This window comes from Halichoeres trimaculatus, unplaced genomic scaffold (genome assembly GCF_033239565.1).
Source record: "Halichoeres trimaculatus isolate MK-OKI-2021-1 unplaced genomic scaffold, fHalTri1.1 fHalTri1_scaffold_12, whole genome shotgun sequence".
NCBI classification, from domain to species: Eukaryota; Metazoa; Chordata; class Actinopteri; order Labriformes; family Labridae; genus Halichoeres; species Halichoeres trimaculatus.
The window spans coordinates 33,557,726-33,578,230 of NW_027437190.1; the positions used below are offsets into that span (position 1 = coordinate 33,557,726).

At 40.6% G+C, this 20,505-nt stretch overlaps 1 protein-coding gene across 1 annotated transcript in view; it reads left to right on the forward strand.

Moving 5' to 3' along the window:
• LOC141800163 (uncharacterized) overlaps positions 1-15,043 on the forward strand; it is a 53,693-nt gene extending 38,650 nt beyond the window's left edge. Inside the window, exon 9 of the mRNA XM_074682568.1 lies at positions 14,912-15,043. Within this exon, the coding sequence (XP_074538669.1) occupies positions 14,912-14,940 (29 nt within the window). The 3' untranslated portion in view covers positions 14,941-15,043. The remainder of the gene's footprint in view (positions 1-14,911) is intronic.
• The last annotated feature ends 5,462 nt before the right edge of the window (positions 15,044-20,505 follow it).

The following is a 20,505-nucleotide window of genomic DNA, read 5'->3' on the forward strand; positions in this document are numbered from 1 at the left end:
TTTGTTTGGCTGATTTTGTTTCAGTTTTGTGTGATCTTGACAATCGTTGCTCACATTCCTAAAATTTTCCACTGCAGCGTGTTTCCCTTTCCCAACCCGTCGTCTGCTCGTTGTTTGTCGCTCAGGTTTGATACCTCGGATGATCTTGGCGCGATGTGAAATCGGGTGGAGTCAGATTACAGGACGGTGTGTAAATCTGTCCTAAACAGCAAACAGCAGCCACAAAAAGCTGCTTTACATTCTGCAGGGATTTGAACCTGCAACCACGGCTGTTTACATTCCTCCGTCTGCGTCTGCCGCGCGCAGACGTTGACTCACACACACATGGGAATGCCCTACATGTGTGTGTGTGTTTTAGCTTAAAAGCCATTAGCAAATAATCTCCTGAGCGTGGGTGCAGATGTGTGTGTGTGTACTGTACATCTATCTGCATATGTGTGTGTGTGTGTGTGTGTGTGTGTGTGTGTGAGTCATTAATATCCAGACACACACGCTGAGTCACGCAGTCTGACAGCTGATGTGAGAGACTGAGGCTTTCCCTGCTGCCACACCTGGAGCCTCAGAGCGCGAGGAGGAGGAGGAGGAGGAGGAGGAGGAGGAGGAAGGTCTGAGCGGCTGAAAATGAAAGTAGAGGATGTGTTTCTTCAGTCTGAGGAAGAAGACGCTCTGAGAGAAACATCCTCTGAGTTTAGTTTTGTTGAACAAGCCCAGAAAAACCTCTGATTCGAGATCTGAAAAGACACAAACGACGTCTGGAGCGTGCTCAGAGTGAAAGGTGACGCTCAGACCATGATGGAGAGCGCGGCGTGCAGAGAGAGTGTGTTTCTAATCTGGCGGCCATGATTTTGCCGTGACCCCGGGGTCCAAGCGGAGTGATTTAAGGGTTGCCAGTCAGGAGCAGGATTGGGCTGAAATCCCCCCTTTTCACACAACTCATCTCCCACCAAGGACACACGCTGACACACGGCCGAGGAGAGATAACTCACAGCTCAATCTGACACACACACACACACACACCATACGTTCACAAGTGTGTCTGTTAAATAACACACAGCTGTAGGAGGAGACAGAGAGTCAATAACAACAGCAACAACATCGCAGGGGAGACCAGAAATCAGACGTACATCACTTCCTTCAGCAAATCTTTGAGACTTTATTCAATTTTCACCATTGATCCTTTTTCTTTTAGCACGTCATCCTTTACACCTGTAATCCTTATGCTGATGCATTTTTCTCAACAATGCAACAAGGCAACAAAGTCACCACAACAACCTTACAACAACGCAAAATCATGGAGAGAAAAACACAACTGCAAAAAAGTGGGAATGCAAAAACACAGTCATAACCCAATGTAACAGCAACGTAACAACAACGTAACAACAACGTAACAACAACGCCGAATCAACGCAACACAGTCTAAAAATGACTATGCAGTTCATATAATTCAACACAGTCAGAGTGCAACAACTGCATAGTCGAAATCCAACAACACACTCTGAATACAACAATTCAGTTGGAATATTACAATCACACAACAACAAAGCTGTCAAAATTCAACAAAAGCGTAACAACGTAACAATGTGTCACAACTTAATGACAACACTACAACACTACAACACAGTCTGAATGCAACAATACAGTCAGAATGTAATAATCACACAACATCAAAACAGTCATTATTCAAGGCAAATGCAACAATGTAACAACTTAACAACAACGCAACAACAATGTGATAAAATCATCACCACAACATAACAAGAACACAACAACAACACAGTCAGAATATAATAATCACACAACAACAACACGGCCAGATTTCAACAAAATTGCTACAATGTAACAACAACGTAACAACAACACAACAAAATCATTACCACTACATACCAACAACACAACAACACAATCTGAATGCAACAACAGGGTCAGATATTAACAATCACACAACATCAAAACAGTCAGACTTCAACAAAAACGCAATAACGTAACGACATCACAACAACATAACAACAACGTGACAAAAACATAAAGACAACATAACAACAACATGACAACAACGCAGTCTGAATGCAATGACGAAGTCAGAATTTTACAATCACACATCAAAACAGTCAGAATTCAACTAAAACGCAACACATAACAACAACATAACAACATGACAAAAATGTGACAAAAACGTTATGACAACATAACAACAACTTGATGACAACATAGTTTGAATATAACAACAGTCAGAATATAATAACCACACAACATCAACACAGTCAGAATTCAACAAAAATGCAACAAAATTGCAACAACATAACAACAACACACTCTGAATGCAACAACACAGTCAGAATTCAACAACCACACAACATCAAAACAGTCAGAATTAAGCAAAAATGCAGCAAAGTAATAACAACATAACAACAACATGACACCAACAAACTCTGAATGCAACAAAAGTCGGAATATAATAATCACACATCAACACAGTCAGAATTAAAAAAAAAGCAACATGTAACAACAATGTAACAATGCGACAAAAACATCACCACAACATGACAACACAGTCAGAATATAACAAAAATGTAACAACGTTACAACAACGGACTTTGAATACACCAATATAGATGGATGCAACAACAACTACACAACTACAATGCGATGACAAGGCAGTCAGAATGCAGGAAGCGGAATATAACAACCACCCAATAACAACACAACATCAATGCAACAACCACGCAGTTGGAATGCAACGACGAAGTCAGAATATCACAACATTATAGTGATGCATCATCAACATGCAACATCAAAACAGTGAGAACGCAACAACAACACAACAAGAACACAGTCCGAATGCAACAACACAGTCAGAATATAATAATCACACAACAACAACACGGCCAGATTTCAACAAAATTGCTACAACGTAACAACAACACAACAAAATCATTACTGCTACATACCAACAACACAACACAATCTGAATGCAACAACAGGGTCAGATATTAACAATCACACAACATCAAAACAGTCAGACTTCAACAAAAACGCAATAATGTAACAACAACATAACAACAACATAACAACAGCATAACAACAACGTGACAAAAACATAAAGACAACATAACAACAACATGACAACAACACAGTCTGAATGCAATGACGAAGTCAGAATTTTACAATCACACATCAAAACAGTCAGAATTCAACTAAAACGCAACACATAACCACAACATAACATGACAAAAATGTGACAAAAACGTTATGACAACATAACAACAACTTGACGACAACATAGTTTGAATCCAACAACAGTCAGAATATAATAACCACACAACATCTACACAGTCAGAATTCAACAAAAATGCAACAAAAATGCAACAAAATTGCAACAACATAACAACAACACACTCTGAATGCAACAACACAGTCAGAATTTAACAACCACACAACATCAAACAGTCAGAATTAAGCAAAAATGCAGCAAAGTAATAACAACATAACAACAATGTGACAAAAAAACGTTATGACAACATAACAACAACATGACACCAACAAACTCTGAATGCAACAAAAGTCGGAATATAATAATCACACATCAACACAGTCAGAATTTTAAAAAAAGCAACATGTAACAACAATGTAACAATGCGACAAAAACATCACCACAACATGACAACACAGTCAGAATATAACAAAAATGTAACAACGTTACAACAACGGACTTTGAATACACCAATATAGATGGATGCAACAACAACTACACAACTACAATGCGATGACAAGGCAGTCAGAATGCAGGAAGCGTAATATAACAACCACCCAATAACAACACAACATCAATGCAACAACCACGCAGTTGGAATGCAACGACGAAGTCAGAATATCACAACATCATAATAATGCATCATCAACATGCAACATCAAAACAGTGGGAACGCAACAACAACACAACAAGAACACAGTCCAAATGCGTCAACATCACATTCAAGATGCACTAAAGTTGCCTGATAACAAAAGCTTGACAACTCAACATCTCAGCTTGAAGGACGCAACGCAGTGGAGACACATCAGGTGCAGTTTGGCTGTGAGGGGTTTCACTGAGCTGCAGTAATCCTCCTGAACCAAAAACTCTTCTTAGTTAAAGCAGTTTCCAAACGTGAGACGTAGAGGAAGACTCTGATGCAGCATGATGTTGATTTCTTTTTGTGAGTCAGACGTCATCACAGCAGTTTCAGGAGTTTTCATTGATAGATGCTTAAATCTGAAGTTCAGTTTGTTTCATAACCTGAAAACTCCTGAGTGGAGCTTTAAAATCTTTAAGGCAAAAAACAAGAGGTTTTAACATTAGTAACATCTCTGATGGAGTTAGTTTATAAATAAGGTGACATCACACTCTGACAGAGTCACACCTCTTACATAACAGACTGAGCTCACCTGATGCTCACACACAGGTGTCACTTTGTTTTGACTCCTGATTCTCAGGTAGAGGTGGGGACGGTTGTTGTGGTTAGAAACTCCACTCTCAGGTGCGTGTCACACCTTTTCCTGTTAATGAACCTTCAGGTTAAAGGAGGAGAGAGCGAAGAGGAGCGTCTGAAATCGTTTCTGTTTTTGGTTATTATCAGAAACACCTCATTCCTGAGATTAGAGAGGATTACAGTCAAAATTAGACGCCCGAAGACGTCAGGTGAGCTCTAACTGTACCTGAATTTGTGCAGGTACAGGTAGAAGAAGACATGTGAGAGAGTGTGTGTTGTGTGTCCCGAGGCCTCGTCTGTCGTCTTTGTGTGTTTGGGTCTGATTTCTGGGAACAACCGACGGCTAACTGTCAAAATGAGAGTGTGTTCAACAGAAGCTTTGTGTGTGTGTGAATAACTCGCTCTCTGATTGGCTGACGGGGCGTCAACATGTTTACAAAATAAAAGACATTCAGCTAAATGTTTCCTGCAGCGCTGTCTGTCTGCACATGTGTGTGTGCATGTGTGTGTGTGTGTTTGAAACCATCTGATAGACACAAACATCCCCTGTGCGCTCGGAGTGATCTGGTCTCCTGACTGATGGGAAATCAGAGCCACAGACTCGCCTCATGACTCGAGAGAAACGCAGTTTTGCTTTCATGTGATGTCACGTCTCGTCCTGCAGCGGCTCTCTGCAGCTTCAGGGTGAAATAATCACTGGATTCACGTTAAAGACAAAACACCTGACAGTTCCTGAGAGCTCTGGGTGGGACTTCATGAGACCTGTTCCTGGCACCACTTACTGAGGTTTCTGCAGAAGTCGTTTATAGAGTGATTCACATCAAGTAGCACGCAGGGGAGACTGTACAAAAGCAAAAGTGAAAGAAGGAAGGAAATAGAAGTTAGTTTTAGTTTTATTTTTCATACATTTTGACCTTTTCTTAGAACATTATGGCCGATACCTTTTGGTGACCGATAACTCTACGAAGTCCACTTCCCTGACTGTTTGTGCAATTTTAAATATTTTTGCAACTATGAGTCATTTAGCTCCAAAATGAATCAAAAATGTCAGTTTTTGGTCTTCACAGATGGTGTGTTGACTTAATTCATTTCCTCTTGTTTGATGTGTTTCATTCTGCACGTGGAAGTTGTGCCACAAACTTGCATAAATCCTGAACAGCCGTGCTCTGAGAGGTATTTTTAGCACGTGCAGCCTCTGAACGCTGGAGGAAGAGGGGGCTGATGGGAGGCAGAGCTATGGCTAACATGTGACACACGCCATGAGCACATCTGAACTTGTGATGTTGTGGTGAAACCCTGTGAGAGCCGGATGATGACGGCGGTCAGGTGACTTGGTGATGGCTCTGTTTCCTGTCTGGTGTGACGTCACGGTCTTCTCTTGAGAGTCTGAGTCCCTCTTCCTTTCTGCAGGTTCATCAGGTCTGTGATACGTGACCTGTTTGACGAAGACGAGGTGACAGAGTCGATGCTGCCGGCGGACTGTAACGGGATCCCTCCTGCAGAGAGGAGCAGACAGGGCCTTGGTGTGTTTTAGCAGACGTAAACACAAACAGAGAGTATCCTCAGACTGACTATTGTTCCTGCAGAGACAACAACCCCCTGACCTGAGAGCATGCAGGGTCAGATACTGCATACAGCTTATATACACTCCTGATGCTGCACGTAAACAAACTGATTTCCATCTCACTTGTGTAAATTTCACGGTCTTTAGACAGAAAACAGGACGGTCTATCTGCAAAACCAAAAATTCAGGGAACATGAAGCCACTTAATCTAAGAATTGATGTTAAAGTCCTTGTTCTCTTGTCTTTTTGCTGCAGCTCCATCAATGAGGTTCTAGAATGTTCAACGTCAAGGACAGAGAGCTTTCTGTCTTTGTGATGTCACAACATTCCGGAACTCTCTGGGCTCTCTGAGGCCTGAACCACACGTATATGGATGTATTCCTAAATGCACATTTTCTTTCCAATTGGGCCTCTCAACTACACGAACACGGCGATTTCACCCACATAAACAGAGATTTTTAAAAACGGATAAAAAAGTGAAGAAATAAAAAAATATCTGGTTAAATGGATCCGTGTAGCGGTGTTAAACGGAGCTGGTGGTGTTGACGCAATGACGTCAAGCGCCTAGCAACAAGTCACTGTAGCGCATACTACATACCATGATACTGACTGCGCATGCTCATAACGTTCTTCTTCTATGGTTTTCACATTTTGCTAACCTGCCACTTATCGGCCAGGCATGGCATTGCCGTTGATCGTTTTCAGTTTGGCCTCTTCGTAGAGACAGAGTATTTCTGTGGTGTGGAGGGAGATTTTTTTTTAAACACGAACAAAGATATCTGATCAAACAAATATCCATATACGTGTGGTTCAGGCCTGAGTGTTTTTAAAGTAAACTAATGACCAATGAAGTGAAGTGGTGTCCCGCCCACAAACGCAATGAGCCAATCACAGTGCGTATAGCCTTCCAATGCACTCGAACATTCTCTGCTTATACGTCCACTGAGGGTCAGTTTTTTTTCAGTTTTCTGACATTTTAAATTCAAAAATGTCAAACGGTGTTAACGAGGTACATATGAATCAGATGCAAAGTATCCTGAGAGGCTGGACGACAGCGTGTACTTTTTTACCCTTTCATTAGACACATCTGAACAGAGGAAAGTCCCTTCTGTTGATAAAGTTGTACGATAAAGCATAACATCAACTCAGGTAAGCTGACATCGTATTTGAGGCAGCAGATAGATTGTGTCTTCGATGTATAGAAATATAAAGTTATCTTAAACTCTAGAACCACCACTGCAGTCTGACAGACACTTTGGGGTTTTCTCTAACGTTAGCTAAAGTTAGCTGAGCGTTAGCTCCTAGCTGCGTTGTTCATTATGTCTCTTTGTTTGTCGGGACTTCATTGGCCAGTTTTTGTTCTAGTTTTTGTTCTCTGGTGATCGTACATCATTGTTAGCTGTTGTCCAAAGGGCTCTAGTTAAGCTAATGTTAGCTTCTAGAGATTAGCTTTATTGGCTGGTCTGTAATAAGTAACAAGGTTGGCTAATGTGCTGAATGATTCATTGTATACACTGTAGCACCAAACTATCAGAGACACATAAAGATGGTAAAAAGGAGGTTATATTTTTCTCATGACCAATGCCGATTCTCTATCTTGTTGTCTAAGATAGTGATGGTAATGAGATGCTGTTTATCAGGTTTGATAAAGTTGGGATCTGTAAACTTTAGCTTGTGACTGAAGCTTTTATTGACCCTCTGAACAATAAGATGATTAATACACCCCTCTGTTGTCTAGTTTAGACTGTTTTGGTGACTTCTAAATGATATGTGGTCTTTCCTACTGTGTTGCCAGCCATAGCACCTGTCACTGAATGTTTATTGTTTGTCCGAGGAGTGGAGGGGGTGCGGCTTAGCCATAGGCCATAGGTCAATTTCCCATGATATGGATATTTTTATCAGATATCCAATCCTTTGCTACTCCACATAAACATTAGCCATGTTTGAACTGTTGGTTGTATTTTGAAATCGCTCTTGATTATGATCAAGCTAACGCTGCTACAGCAACAGCTACAGCTAATGATAGCTACAGCGATGTCAGAGCAGGGAGACGCATTCACAGCAAACAGACTTCGCTATAATGAACTGCATTTCATTAATGATCGGACATAAGCTGCATTCAGGAGCTACATTAGCTACATTAGCTACATTAGCTATGATAAGCTGGAATTGCAATAGGACCTCAGTCTTTAGTTCCCCTCTTCCTGTTTCCTCCTCTGGAGGCCGATCAGTCTGAGAGTTCATGTGGTTTACGCTTCAGGGCGTCAGATCCATGACAGACTGTCTCACTCAGTGTGTGTGTTTGTAAAGGATATTACATACAAACAAACACACACACAGGTAAACACAGGTAAGCTGAGCACTGTCTGAGGAGTCCTGGTGTTAAAGCACAGTGACCTTTGACCCCTGATAGAGATGTAAACACACAAATATGAGCCGCAGAGCTTTGTTAAAGCTAGATGTGTGTGTGTGTGTGTGTGTGTGTGTGTGTGTGTGTGTGTGTGTGTGTGTGTGTGTGTGTGTGTGTGTGTGTGTGTGTGTGTGTGTGTGTACAGAGGAAGCCGGTCAGTCAGTAGAGTTAAAGGTAAACTGTATTTATTCCTCTGAGCCCTGTAGTCACCACGCTTTGATGTGAGGATGGAAATGTGTGTGTGTGTGTGTGTGTGTGTGTGTGTGTGTGTGTGTGTGTGTGTGTGTGTGTGTGTGTGTGTCCATGTCTATGTCTATGTTGAGTGTCTCTAAAGGACAATACCACTAATTTGGCCTCCAGGTGTGCCTCTCGCATCTGGGAGAGACGGCAACTTCAAACAGCCCTTGCTCCTCTTCCTCCTCCTCTTCCTCTGACGATGAAAGATGAAGAGGAGGACCAAATAGTGGGAAAAAGACAGGAAGAAGGAAAAGAAAGAGGAGGTTTGGATGAGGTGAAAAAAGGAGTGGAGAAAGAAAGGAAGGTTTTCAGTGACTTTTTAATGTTTAAAGGAAGATTACAGATTAATTTGTTTTATAAATTACACCCAAAACTGTCTGATTAGGCTGCAGAATGAATGAGAAACATTTCTACCAGGTGTATCAATTTATTAAAGTTTGACCACAGCCCATCTGGAATGACTGGGGAGACAGTTTTTGACCTATACTGCAGTCAGCCACCAGGGGGAGCAGATTTTTTGGCGACCTCACATCGATCTGCGTGAGATGATGTTCTTTTTTTTTTACCGTCTATGGTTGTCAGAAGAAGTCATCCTAGTTTAGTCAGACATATGGATGAAAACTGTGAAGAAGCTGTTTTGAAGGTTTAACGACCCATGATTCATTCTGTCTCTGAGGCGTTCAGTGATTACTTCCAAAGAAAAACTGGCACTGATGTTTCCCAGAGAAGCGATTCTGTAGATTTCCACATCATCTGACTCAAACATTAGACGTTGGGTCACTTAGCATGAGTTAGCCCCAAGTGTTCCAGTTTAACCCTTTAACACTCGAGTGTCAAAACGCCTACCTGGTCCTTTTTGCTTATTTTGTCAATGAAAATGGTCAAAACCTGTCCTGTGAGTCAATACTTTGGCTCATTTTTTTTCCAGAGTGCTTTGAACTTTCAATATCTGGCGTTATTTCCAATTTCCTGCACGTTATATGAAAGTTAAACAGTTTAAAATAAAGAAAAACACAAAGACAGAGTTGGATTTTAGAGGTTTAGTGAAAGAAAGAACACCGCAAACAAGCCGAGGAAAAAGATTTTACAGGATAAACTTAAGACTTTAAACATTGTCTCTTATTTTCTAAATTAAAAAAGGAATTTCCAGCATCACAGCTCTCTCACTCCTCAAACACACACATACACACACATCTGAGGATGGCTGCTCCTTGTCACCGGAGAAACTGAAAGTGAAACTAAAGGAGGGGAAGATTAAAGTGTTTACCCTCACTGTACAGTACAATTAAGGTTAGAACAACTATTTTGCACTTTGCACTGTTTTTTATTTTTATTTTTTTAATTGTTCGAGCTCTAAGAAACGAAAAATACATAAAAAGATAAATAAATAAATAGAATAAGATAAATAAAAAAAAATAACAGTTTGACGTCACTGAAAACAATGTTTTCTAAAGGCTCTGGTCCAAGTGAAAATTTTGGAAAACACTGGCAGATGCCACAGCTGAATGGAGGGGGTTCATTCTGATTGGCTGGCACAGGTTTCATGCCTGAAAATCACTAATACGTATGGGTTTGTGATGCTTTAAGCCCCACTTATGAACTGTTCACAGAAAAGGACCTGTGAGTCAGATTCAAACCAATCCAGTTCTGAGTTTTTAAAAAAAATAAGATTAGTGATGGGACTTGATTAAAAAAATTAATCAAATTAATTATGCCATTTGTAATTAATTAATCGTAATTAATCACATTTTAATCACATCATTATTCAACATCAGAAGCAACACTTTTCAATTCAAACAGATTTTGGTAGAAGACTTAATCATTGAATATTCTCATACACAAGTTTAAACAACAAAATCTTCTTTATTTTGTTCAGAAGATGTTTTTTTGAGGACACCACTTTCAAGTACATATATCAGCCGTTGTGTGGTAAATAGTGCTGCCAGGAGATTAAAAAGTAATCTAATCAATTACAGGATTTAAAATTTATTGATCTAATTAATCACATTTTAATCTTATATCTGCTTAAGGTCCCCACTAAAAAAAATGGAATTCTAGGGCATTACAAAATGATAGTGCATGACTAATCGAAGGAAAACACGAAAAAGAGAAGATTTGTAAATCCTTTTTTTTTTCAACTGGTCAATATTAATTAAAATGTCTGTGTTCTCTGCCATTGACATTCGATTACTGCTTACTGCGTCTATAGAAGTAAATGATGTTTTTCAGCGGAGGGAGGCGGGTTCTGGTGAAGCCTGTCAATCAGAATCCTGCTCGTAAACTACTGTGGGTGAGAGCGGTGTGCTCTTTGGATGAGAGCTCAGCATGGATATGAGGAGAAGATGTGAGATGACAGAGACATAGCGAGACACTGCAAGTCAGAAAAATTCAGGCAGCTCATGCTCCAACTGAGGATGTGTCGCGGTAGTACAGAGAGAAAGAGCGGCGCCATCGTGAGAAAAGACGACGGTGATCAAGAAAGTTTGATTTGTCTGTTTTTTGGACCAAAAACAGGAAGAGAGACATAACAGAAGAGATTCCACTCTTCTTAAGGAACTTTGGTGTTCACAATGTCATTAAAAACATTATTATTTGGGTCTTAAAAGATCGTTCAAGATGCTCTGAAAATGGCTGGCAGCCACTGAGTTAATCTTGCGTTGATTTTTATAACCAGTTAATGTGCGGTGTAATTAATTAATCTAATTAACATGTTAAAGTCACTGCCCTAAATAAGATATCAAAATTTTGTAGTCCACTGTGTTGAATGTAGTGGTTAAATCAATTAAAACCAGCACAACATGCACACAGGAAGAAAAACAACAGGAGTGAGTGAAGGATGTAGGATAAATAGATTCTGATTGCAGGCGTATATGGAAAATCCCGTCTTTACGCCCACTCTGTCTGCACCCAGTTTCACTTTCCTCACCTATTAACAGGTCTGTTCGCTCTTCAAAGGATGTAAATCTCATCAGATTAAATCAAATGTTTAGAATAAGTTTTATTAACTTCATGTTTTGGTCTGTAAAAAGCTGTAGTTTCCCTTAAATCTGATTTAAGTATTTTCCGGCGCAGCGAGGGTGCAGCCGTGTTGTGAAATACCTGGATTGGTTTCAGACGTGGTTAAAAATCTCATCTTCCTGAACCCTCTGACTGTCTGGCTCTCTGTTTCTCCTTTCCCTATCAAAACCACCGTCTGTTACCCAACCCCAGTAACAATGAGCTCTAATCGCCGCTAATGCCCGGCGATTAGCGGCGTACAGAGGATGAGTCACCTCAGACAGACAATCGAAAGCAATCCAACACACACACACACATACACACCAGGCAGATAGAGAGGTAATGAGCAAGAGCAGACAGAGGACAATACACACATTAACACACCCTGAGTAGGTGTGTGTGGCCGTTACAAACACACGAGAGAAAACAGAGACAGGTAAAGACAGGCTGACAGACGCTGTTTCACAAACACACCACACACCGCGCAGGAAGACGGAGGCCTCCTGCAGAAATGATTAAAATATCAGAGCAGTTTGGGGTTGACGAAAGTGTTACAGACTGCAGTTCCGCTAGTGTCCTCTAGAGGCTGTGTGCAGAAACAGCAGAAGCCACATACACACCCATTCAAAAAGCCGATCTTTACAACAGAGATAAACATGTTTACAGCCTGGTTCAAAACAGGATTTCAGTCTGAACAGATCTGTACGAAAGGCTCTGACTCAGTGATGATGTCATAGCCCCGCCCTCTCCACGCTGTGTGCTCTGGTTCTTCTCCCCTTCGTGAGTTTGGCCAAAAGTGTGTATCTCTTCATTTACTGTGCGCGTCCATGAGGACTGAGTACACACCGAAGTGTCTGGTTGGCTTACACTGACCATTAGCGGTTAGCGTGCTAGCAGTTAGCAGTTAGCAATAAGCCCTTGTTCATTTGATAGATCTAGCTTTGTATCGACACCACTAAACTTATGAGTTTTGTCCATAAAAGGATAAAGCTACCTCCACCCTGTAGCTGTTAGCTAGGAGGCTAAAGCCCCGCCCCTTAACCTAATTCTCACACAAACAAAATTAGTCAGCTTTTCTCAAAAAGACAACCAGAAAAGAAGAAGTAATAGTTGTGAAATCCTGATGGTTTGGTTAAATTAAGGAACAAAAAATAACCAACCTGGTTATGTTTTGATTAAAATAAGGGTGAAGCATAGCGAGGACGTTGTTTTGGGCTCTTGTGGTTAATGAACAATAAACCCGTGGGAATTTAAAAAAAAAAAACATATCAAGCATGACTTTAGAGTTTCATATGATTGGTAAACAAACAAAAGTCTGATGAGTTTGTTGGTTTCACTCATCCACTAAACCCTGACATCATTCTTTACACCTCCAACAATGAGGTCTTTACCAGGTGAAAAGACAGACAAGTTACTCTTGATTGAATTGAATTTATATCATTTTAATTGTAATTTGTGATGCGTAGAATAGAATAGAACTTTATTGTCATTGTAACAAGTACAACGAAATTGAAGTCACAGCAGCAATCAAGAAAACAAAAGTAAGAAAGTGTATAGAAAGTGCAAAAAGCTCCATAAGAAAATAGATGCTGACAGCTTGTCCATCATTGTCCAGTCAGCCAGCCTCCACCTCCACAGGGTCCAGGACTGAGCTTCTTCAGCAGTCTGTTCAGTCTCTGTCTCCTGGATCCTGTCTGCTCACAGCAGGTGAAGCTCTTCCAATGTGGCCTTGGTGTCTGGTGTTAGCTCCGTTAGCCATGTGTATGAATAGCATGATGCTACTCGTCCATCTTATTGGAGATAGATCTTACGTTCCCAATAACGATGGATGGAAGGACAGGTCGATGTCCTCACTTCTTAGCTCACACCTGAGAACCAGCACGTTGTCCTCACCTCCTTCTCCTCACCTTGTGGGGAAACATCCGGCCTTGCACCAATTAGCATTGACATGCTACAAGCTGCTAACAGCTGATTTCACATGTAAACAATGCAGCCATGGTTACATGTAGGATCCACAGACAAACACAGGAGCAAAAATAGTAAAAATATCACTGAAGACAAAACCAGTTTGGTGTCCACGACCAACAAATGAGCCAAACAAAATAATGACCCACTCCAAATACAAAGATGACCAAAAAGAGACGAAAAAAATTACAAGAAACGGACAAAGAAGAGAGAGCTGCTGCAAAAGGCCAGTTAAAGAATCAGGCCCATTAAACAGTCAAATGGTATCACCACAAAAGTATGACACCTTGAATAATTCACCTTCCTTGAAGTTATGAAAGTGTCCTGATGAAATAAGTTATTTGTTATAAAATATATTTTCAAAGTATATTTATAATATTTCATTTCTAAACTTGATGTTATTGTTTTGTTGTATTGAGTTAGTCATTTAAAACTTCATTTTTACAGTGCCGTGGACTGATAAAATCTATTTATAGCAACTTTTTTGTACAATATCAGATTTTATGACAAACACTGGTTATACAAACTGACATTTATCAGTTTCACCAAAACAGGAGCGCTGGTAAACCCTTATTGTTTCTCTTCTTACTACAGAAAGCCATTAAATGCTGCCCCCCAACAGCAACACACCAGTTATAAAGGGACAAACAGAGCGAGGCTGAGATGATTCATCGTTTCCATTTGGTCTAACTGATGTCCTTCAAACACTCCACACAGATCCTGATTCTAGAAACAACACTCATATTTTCTGACGGGGAAATTCAACAACATTTATCAAGTTTCCATGAAGTTGTGTGAAGAAGAGAGAAGTCTTCTCTTTAATAGAAATCAAAGTTTTAGGTAAAAATTCAGAAACTTGTTGAGTAGAAGTGAGAATGTTAACTTCTGCAGATTTATTTTCTTAGAGTCAGATTTCCCTGATTCTCAGAGAAACGACACCGGGAGCTCTAAAAAAATCGTCCATATTTGTTTTTGTCTCAAACAGATGTGGACACAGGGATTTACGCCTGAAGAAATGGTTTCACTTTAGTGTGGGGACTTGTTTTCAATGGTGCTTTTACTTTTAAACACCTTCGTAAGAGCTCCTTCTTTTTGATTTGCAGATAGGACAAGTCCCAGGAATAGGAGGGTATCATCAGCGTAGAGGCGGATAAAGCATTAATACAGACGACACCTGTTGAGGATAACTCCACTTTCTGAAACTACGTCTGCTCAGATCTTTCAGAGTTAGAAACAGACATTTCCAAACCTCCATCTTCTCTTTTCTTGCAGTGAACCCACTGAGCGCGCCCGTCACCTGACCGTGTGATCGCAGCTTGAGTCAGACAGTCAGGCCGTGGACATGTGGAAGTAACTGACCTGAATCCATAAAGGGACTTTCCACCTCTCCTTCCTCCTTTCCTCCCTAAAATAAGGTATTTCTGCTTTTTCTCCCAGACGGGGAAGAGTGTGAGGAAAGTTAGGAGAAGACGGTGCAAACAGATAAAGAAGAGTTTTCCGTGACTTGTTTTCCATTGTTCATAAATATGATGTTTTTCCACTTGAGCAATGCTGATTTTTTCCATCTGGAACGATTTAAACAAAGCGTTTATTAAACACATTCCTCTTTATTTCTGTTTGTGACTCACAGCTGAAGTTCCCCTCTTGTCCTTGAATTGCCCTGAGAACCTGACAGATTTTCTCACAGAGCCACGGGCCTGAAAGCTTCGTCTGTCCCCTCTTTAACGCACAACTGTCTCTGACCTTATTCACCTGACGAGGCCCAAACCAAAGGAAAGGTATGTGCACATCCACAGAAAGCTTCCTGCAAACACGTTTTAACAACCTCATAGTCCTCCCTGGGGTTCAGGCCCAATATCCTGGTCATTTAACCATCTTCTAGTTCTTCTGGCGCTGCAGGCAGGAGCCAAGTCCTGCTGGGAAATGAAATTGAGTATCAGTTGCATTAGTGTGAGGATGCACCTTACTTTTTATAAGCCAAGAAAGTTACTAAAGTACAGCTTGTGACCCAAATTTTCTTTCTCATTGTTGAGATCTTTTTAGTCTTCTGGACTTAGTTTTGGATTAAAGGTCCCATATTCTGCTCCTTTTCTGCAGTTTAATCTGGATCATTGATGTCTTCATGAAATAGTAGTAACATGTTTTGGTCCAAAAAGCCAATAAATCAAGCACAGCAGCATTGTTTCCAGGCTCTCATAGCCCCTCTGTTCAGAACGCTCTGATTTAGTGGGCGTGGCCTTCATATGTAAATGAGCCACCGCTGATACCGCCCCGCTCTTCCACGTCACTGAGAGCGGCGCCACACGCTCCGAGTGCACAATGTTTAGAAAACAGAGAAGCTTGTTTACAGTAACATTACAGGCTAAAACAACAGGCTAACTGCAGCTGAAGTTAGCATCCTGAAGCTAACACAGAGACAGGGGGGACACTGAGGAAAAGCTCTTCCATCTGCTCCACAGCACACAGCATTTAAAATACTCACATTTCCAGGGTCCTAGGTTTGTTGGAGGATGGTTGGTAATGCGCCTGGATTCAGGACCAGTCTATTCGCTAGCCCTCTGTTGGACTGTCCAAAGTTGGAAAAGCAGTCGGCCGTGAAGTGACTAGCACACACATGCTCAGTTTTACTGAGTGTAGCTGGAACATTTCCTGATAAATGAACTCTAGACACTTAGTCTGTCTTCTTCTGAGATGGGAAGCTTGAGCATGGAGCTATGTGGCTGTTTACAGCCAAAAATGGAGCAGTGATGGCTCTTCAACTTTGGCATTCTCCTCCACGCTGCTGGAGAGGGGAGTGCGTGGGGACGGGAGTATCTGTTTCGGTGGTCCAATCAGGTCAGACTTGCTCCTGATTGGTCAAAAAAGGGAAACGCTGACGTCGGCAAATCCCTGAAAATCCAAACAGCTCGTTTTAGGTCAGGATTTTACATTCACAAGCTCTACTAAGTGCAGGTTTTGTCATTAAATATCACATTTTGTGGGCTGGGAGGAAAGACAAAGACCCACAAATTTCACTAAAAGACTTAATTAAGTTATTTTTGCATAATATGGGACCTTTAAGAGCTTTTGAAGTGAAAGTCAAGGTCACATGGGTCTGGTCATGAAAGGTTAGATGAAACTTCTTACGATCTACTGCGGTAGAAATTTAGTTCTGGGAAATTTTTAAACAGGAACCAAAAGTTCCTGAACTCTCTGGTCCAAACAGCTTTAGAGACAAACGCACTCAGAGTTTAGTCCCTGGGATGAACCAAGGATATAAGATAAGAAACAAACGCCCCCCTGTGGTGGTCACCTCCTCAGACGTTTCAGTGATCAGGTCAGAGACTCATCTGTTCTTTAATAATGACGAAAACATCAGAGAAAAGGAGAGAGAGAGGAGGCTGAGAGGAGGAGGCAGCGGTAAAGAGGAGGAAACCACACACACACTGAAAACACACACACTGCAAACACTGATGTGGTGAAAACAAATCTCTGTCATCTTCCCACTTTCAACCGTTCAGACCGAACAGAGACATCAGGAGAAAAACACACCAGTCAGGTTTAGATATTGTGTAAAAACTCACTGAGCATGCTCGATATCAAACCATACACACTTTTGTTTTCCTATATAGCATGAGGACATGAAATTGTCTCTTCCTCCTTTCTGGTCTAACGTCTCTCCTCCTCAGTCCGGTCCCAGTCTGGAGAATGAAGACAGGCCTCCTGCTCACACAGAGCTCTTTGTTTTAAAGATGTTTGAAGTGAAGCTTGGAGGTTTTCTCCTCCTGGGACGACACAGAGTCTCCGAACCCTCGATCCATCCTGACAGACTCTCTGATGGTTTCATTCCTCTCTCTGTTGTCTTTTTATTCACTTCTTTACATTGCTCTTTCTTTTATTAACTCAGTGTTTCTATGACCGCAGCAGTTTGTACACAGGATGTGTGTCGTACATATGTGATTTAACTGGTTGCACTCTCCGGTTTCTCTTTCTTAACCTTTTTTTCCTTTGGATGTTACAAAACTCTAGAAATGCTGGGTTTATGCAAAATTTAACTGAATACTTATATAATACATATCAGAATTACAGGAGCCAAAACTTAAGTATGAATAATCTGAAATACAAATCAGTGTGTGCAGAAACAAAGATGAAGTAGTAGCTCTATAAATTTGAAGCTTTAAAGAAATTTCTGCAAATAAAATGTCCTATAACTCTTAACTTAACTTCCTTCTTAAACAAAAAGCTTTAATTTTGTTCGTGGGGGAAATGATGTTTTATTACAAGCCGCAGAATTCATTCACTCTGCATGCAAAACTGGGTTCTTAAGCTTCAAAGTGACACATATTGAAGTATGTACCATCAGTCAAACATACAACAGTCATCCAATAATCATCCAACATGCAAACATCCAACATACATCCAGAAACAATCTATTGAAAATCCATCAAACATCCAACAAACATCCAACAAACAAACAACAAACATCCAACAAACAAACAACAAACATACAACAAACAAACAACAAACGTCCAACAAATATCTAGCTAACATCCAACAAACATCCAACAAAAATCTAGCTAACATCCAACAAACATCCAACAAACGTCCAGCTAACGTCCAACAAACATCCAACAAATATCTTGCTAATATCCAACAAACATCCAACAAACATCCAACAAACATCCAACAAACATCCAACAAACAAACAACAAACATCCAACAAACATTCAACAAACGTCAAACAAACATACAACAAACATACAACAAACAAACAACAAACGTCCAACAAATATCTAGCTAACATCCAACAAACATCCAACAAATATCTAGCTAACATCCAACAAACATCCAACAAACGTCCAGCTAACGTCCAACAAACATCCAACAAATATCTTGCTAATATCCAACAAACATCCAACAAACATCCAACAAACATCCAACAAACATCCAACAAACAAACAACAAACATCCAACAAACATTCAACAAACGTCAAACAAACATACAACAAACATACAACAAACATACAACAAACATCCAACAAACATCCAACAAACATCCAACAAACATCCAACAAACATCCAACAAACATCCAACAAACATCCATCAAACATCCAACAAATATCTAGCTAACATCCATCAAACATCCAACAAACATCCAACAAACATCCAACAAATATCTAGCTAACATCCATCAAACATCCAACAAACATCCAGCAAACATCCATCAAACATCCAGCAAACATCCAGCAAACATCCAGCAAACATCCAATAAACATCCAGCAAACATCCACCTAACATCCAACATACATCATAAACCATCCAAATGACATCCAAAACCTTCCAACGTACATCTAAAAACTTCAAACATATATCCAAAACATCCAACAAACATCTGTAAAAAATCCATCAAACATCCAACAAACATCAATCAAACATCCAGCAAACATCTATTTAACATCCAACAACAACAATCAAACTTCCAACTAACTTCCGACAAACATCCAACAAATATCCAGAAAAAATCCTTCAAATGAAAAAAATCTTCCATCAAGAATCCAACAAACATCAAACAAACATAAAAAACATCCATTAAACATCTTCAAACATTCAACAACCATCTATTGAACATCCAACTAACATCTTTTGAATAACCATCAAACATCCATCAAACATCTGCCAAACATCCAACAAAAATGTATCAATTATTCAAAGATCTTCTGTCACACAATTTTCAAGTATCAAACAATCATTCATTAAACAACCACTAAACATACATCAAACATAGTTCAAACATCTTACTTATCGTCATCCAGCATACTCAATGTCAGAGGTTATGTACGAGCACTGATGTGATGCAGTTTCTGCACTCACATGTCATTGATAAACACTCAATAATAAGAACAAATGCCAAGTTTTTTAGTTGTTTCCTGTTATTTTTTGATGGAGACTGGAGAAAAAGAGAGTGACTGGCTCCACTGACACCATAAAAAAATGACTGTGCTCCCTTCAGGTCATGGCCCACTTTACTAAAACGTGAATTTTATCCCTGTATTTAATGCTAAAATATGTTTCCTGTATTTTTAGCTTTCTGGTGACATGGCAGAGACTGATGCATTGATATTTGTAGATACAGTGCTATCTCTCAAATTTTTGTCAATTTATTTTTAGATAATCTTTTAATTCAGACTACAGCTTCAGCAGCTCTTGGGAGATTTTTCAGTTTGTAAAAACAAACTATTTGTACCCAGTTTGAGAGTTTGGAAACAAGAGAATTCCTGCAAGTCCTGTCTCTACGGTTGCTAGGCGCTACCCAAGTAGCTGCCTGTTGCAGCAGCTCTCTCGTCTTTGTCCGTTTCTTGTAATTTCTTCGTCTCTTTTTCGTCATCTTTGTATTTGGAGTGGATCATCACTTTGTATGGTTCATTGTCGGTCATGGACACCAAGCTTTTTGTGGCTTCGGCGGTATTTTTTACTACTTTTCTCCTGTGTTTGTCTGGAGATCCTACATGTAACCATGGCTGCATTGTTTACATGCGAAATTAGCTGTTAGCAGCCTGTAGCATGTCAATGCTAACTAGTGTAGGGCTTGATGATTTCCCTCGAGCTGAGGAGGAGGTGAGGACGACGTGCTGGTTCTCGGATGTGAGCTGGGAGGTGACGACGTGGACCTGTCCTTCCATCCATCGTTGTTGGGAACGTGGGATCCAGCTCCTGGGGATGGACGAACTAGCTGTGCTAACCCAACGGCATCGTACTGTTCCAGGCGTGGCTGATGGAGCTGACATCGGACACCGCGACACATCGGAGGAGCTTCGCCTGCTGTGAGCAGACAGGATCCAGGAGACAGAGACTGAACAGACTGCTGGGGAGGCTCAGTCCTGGACCC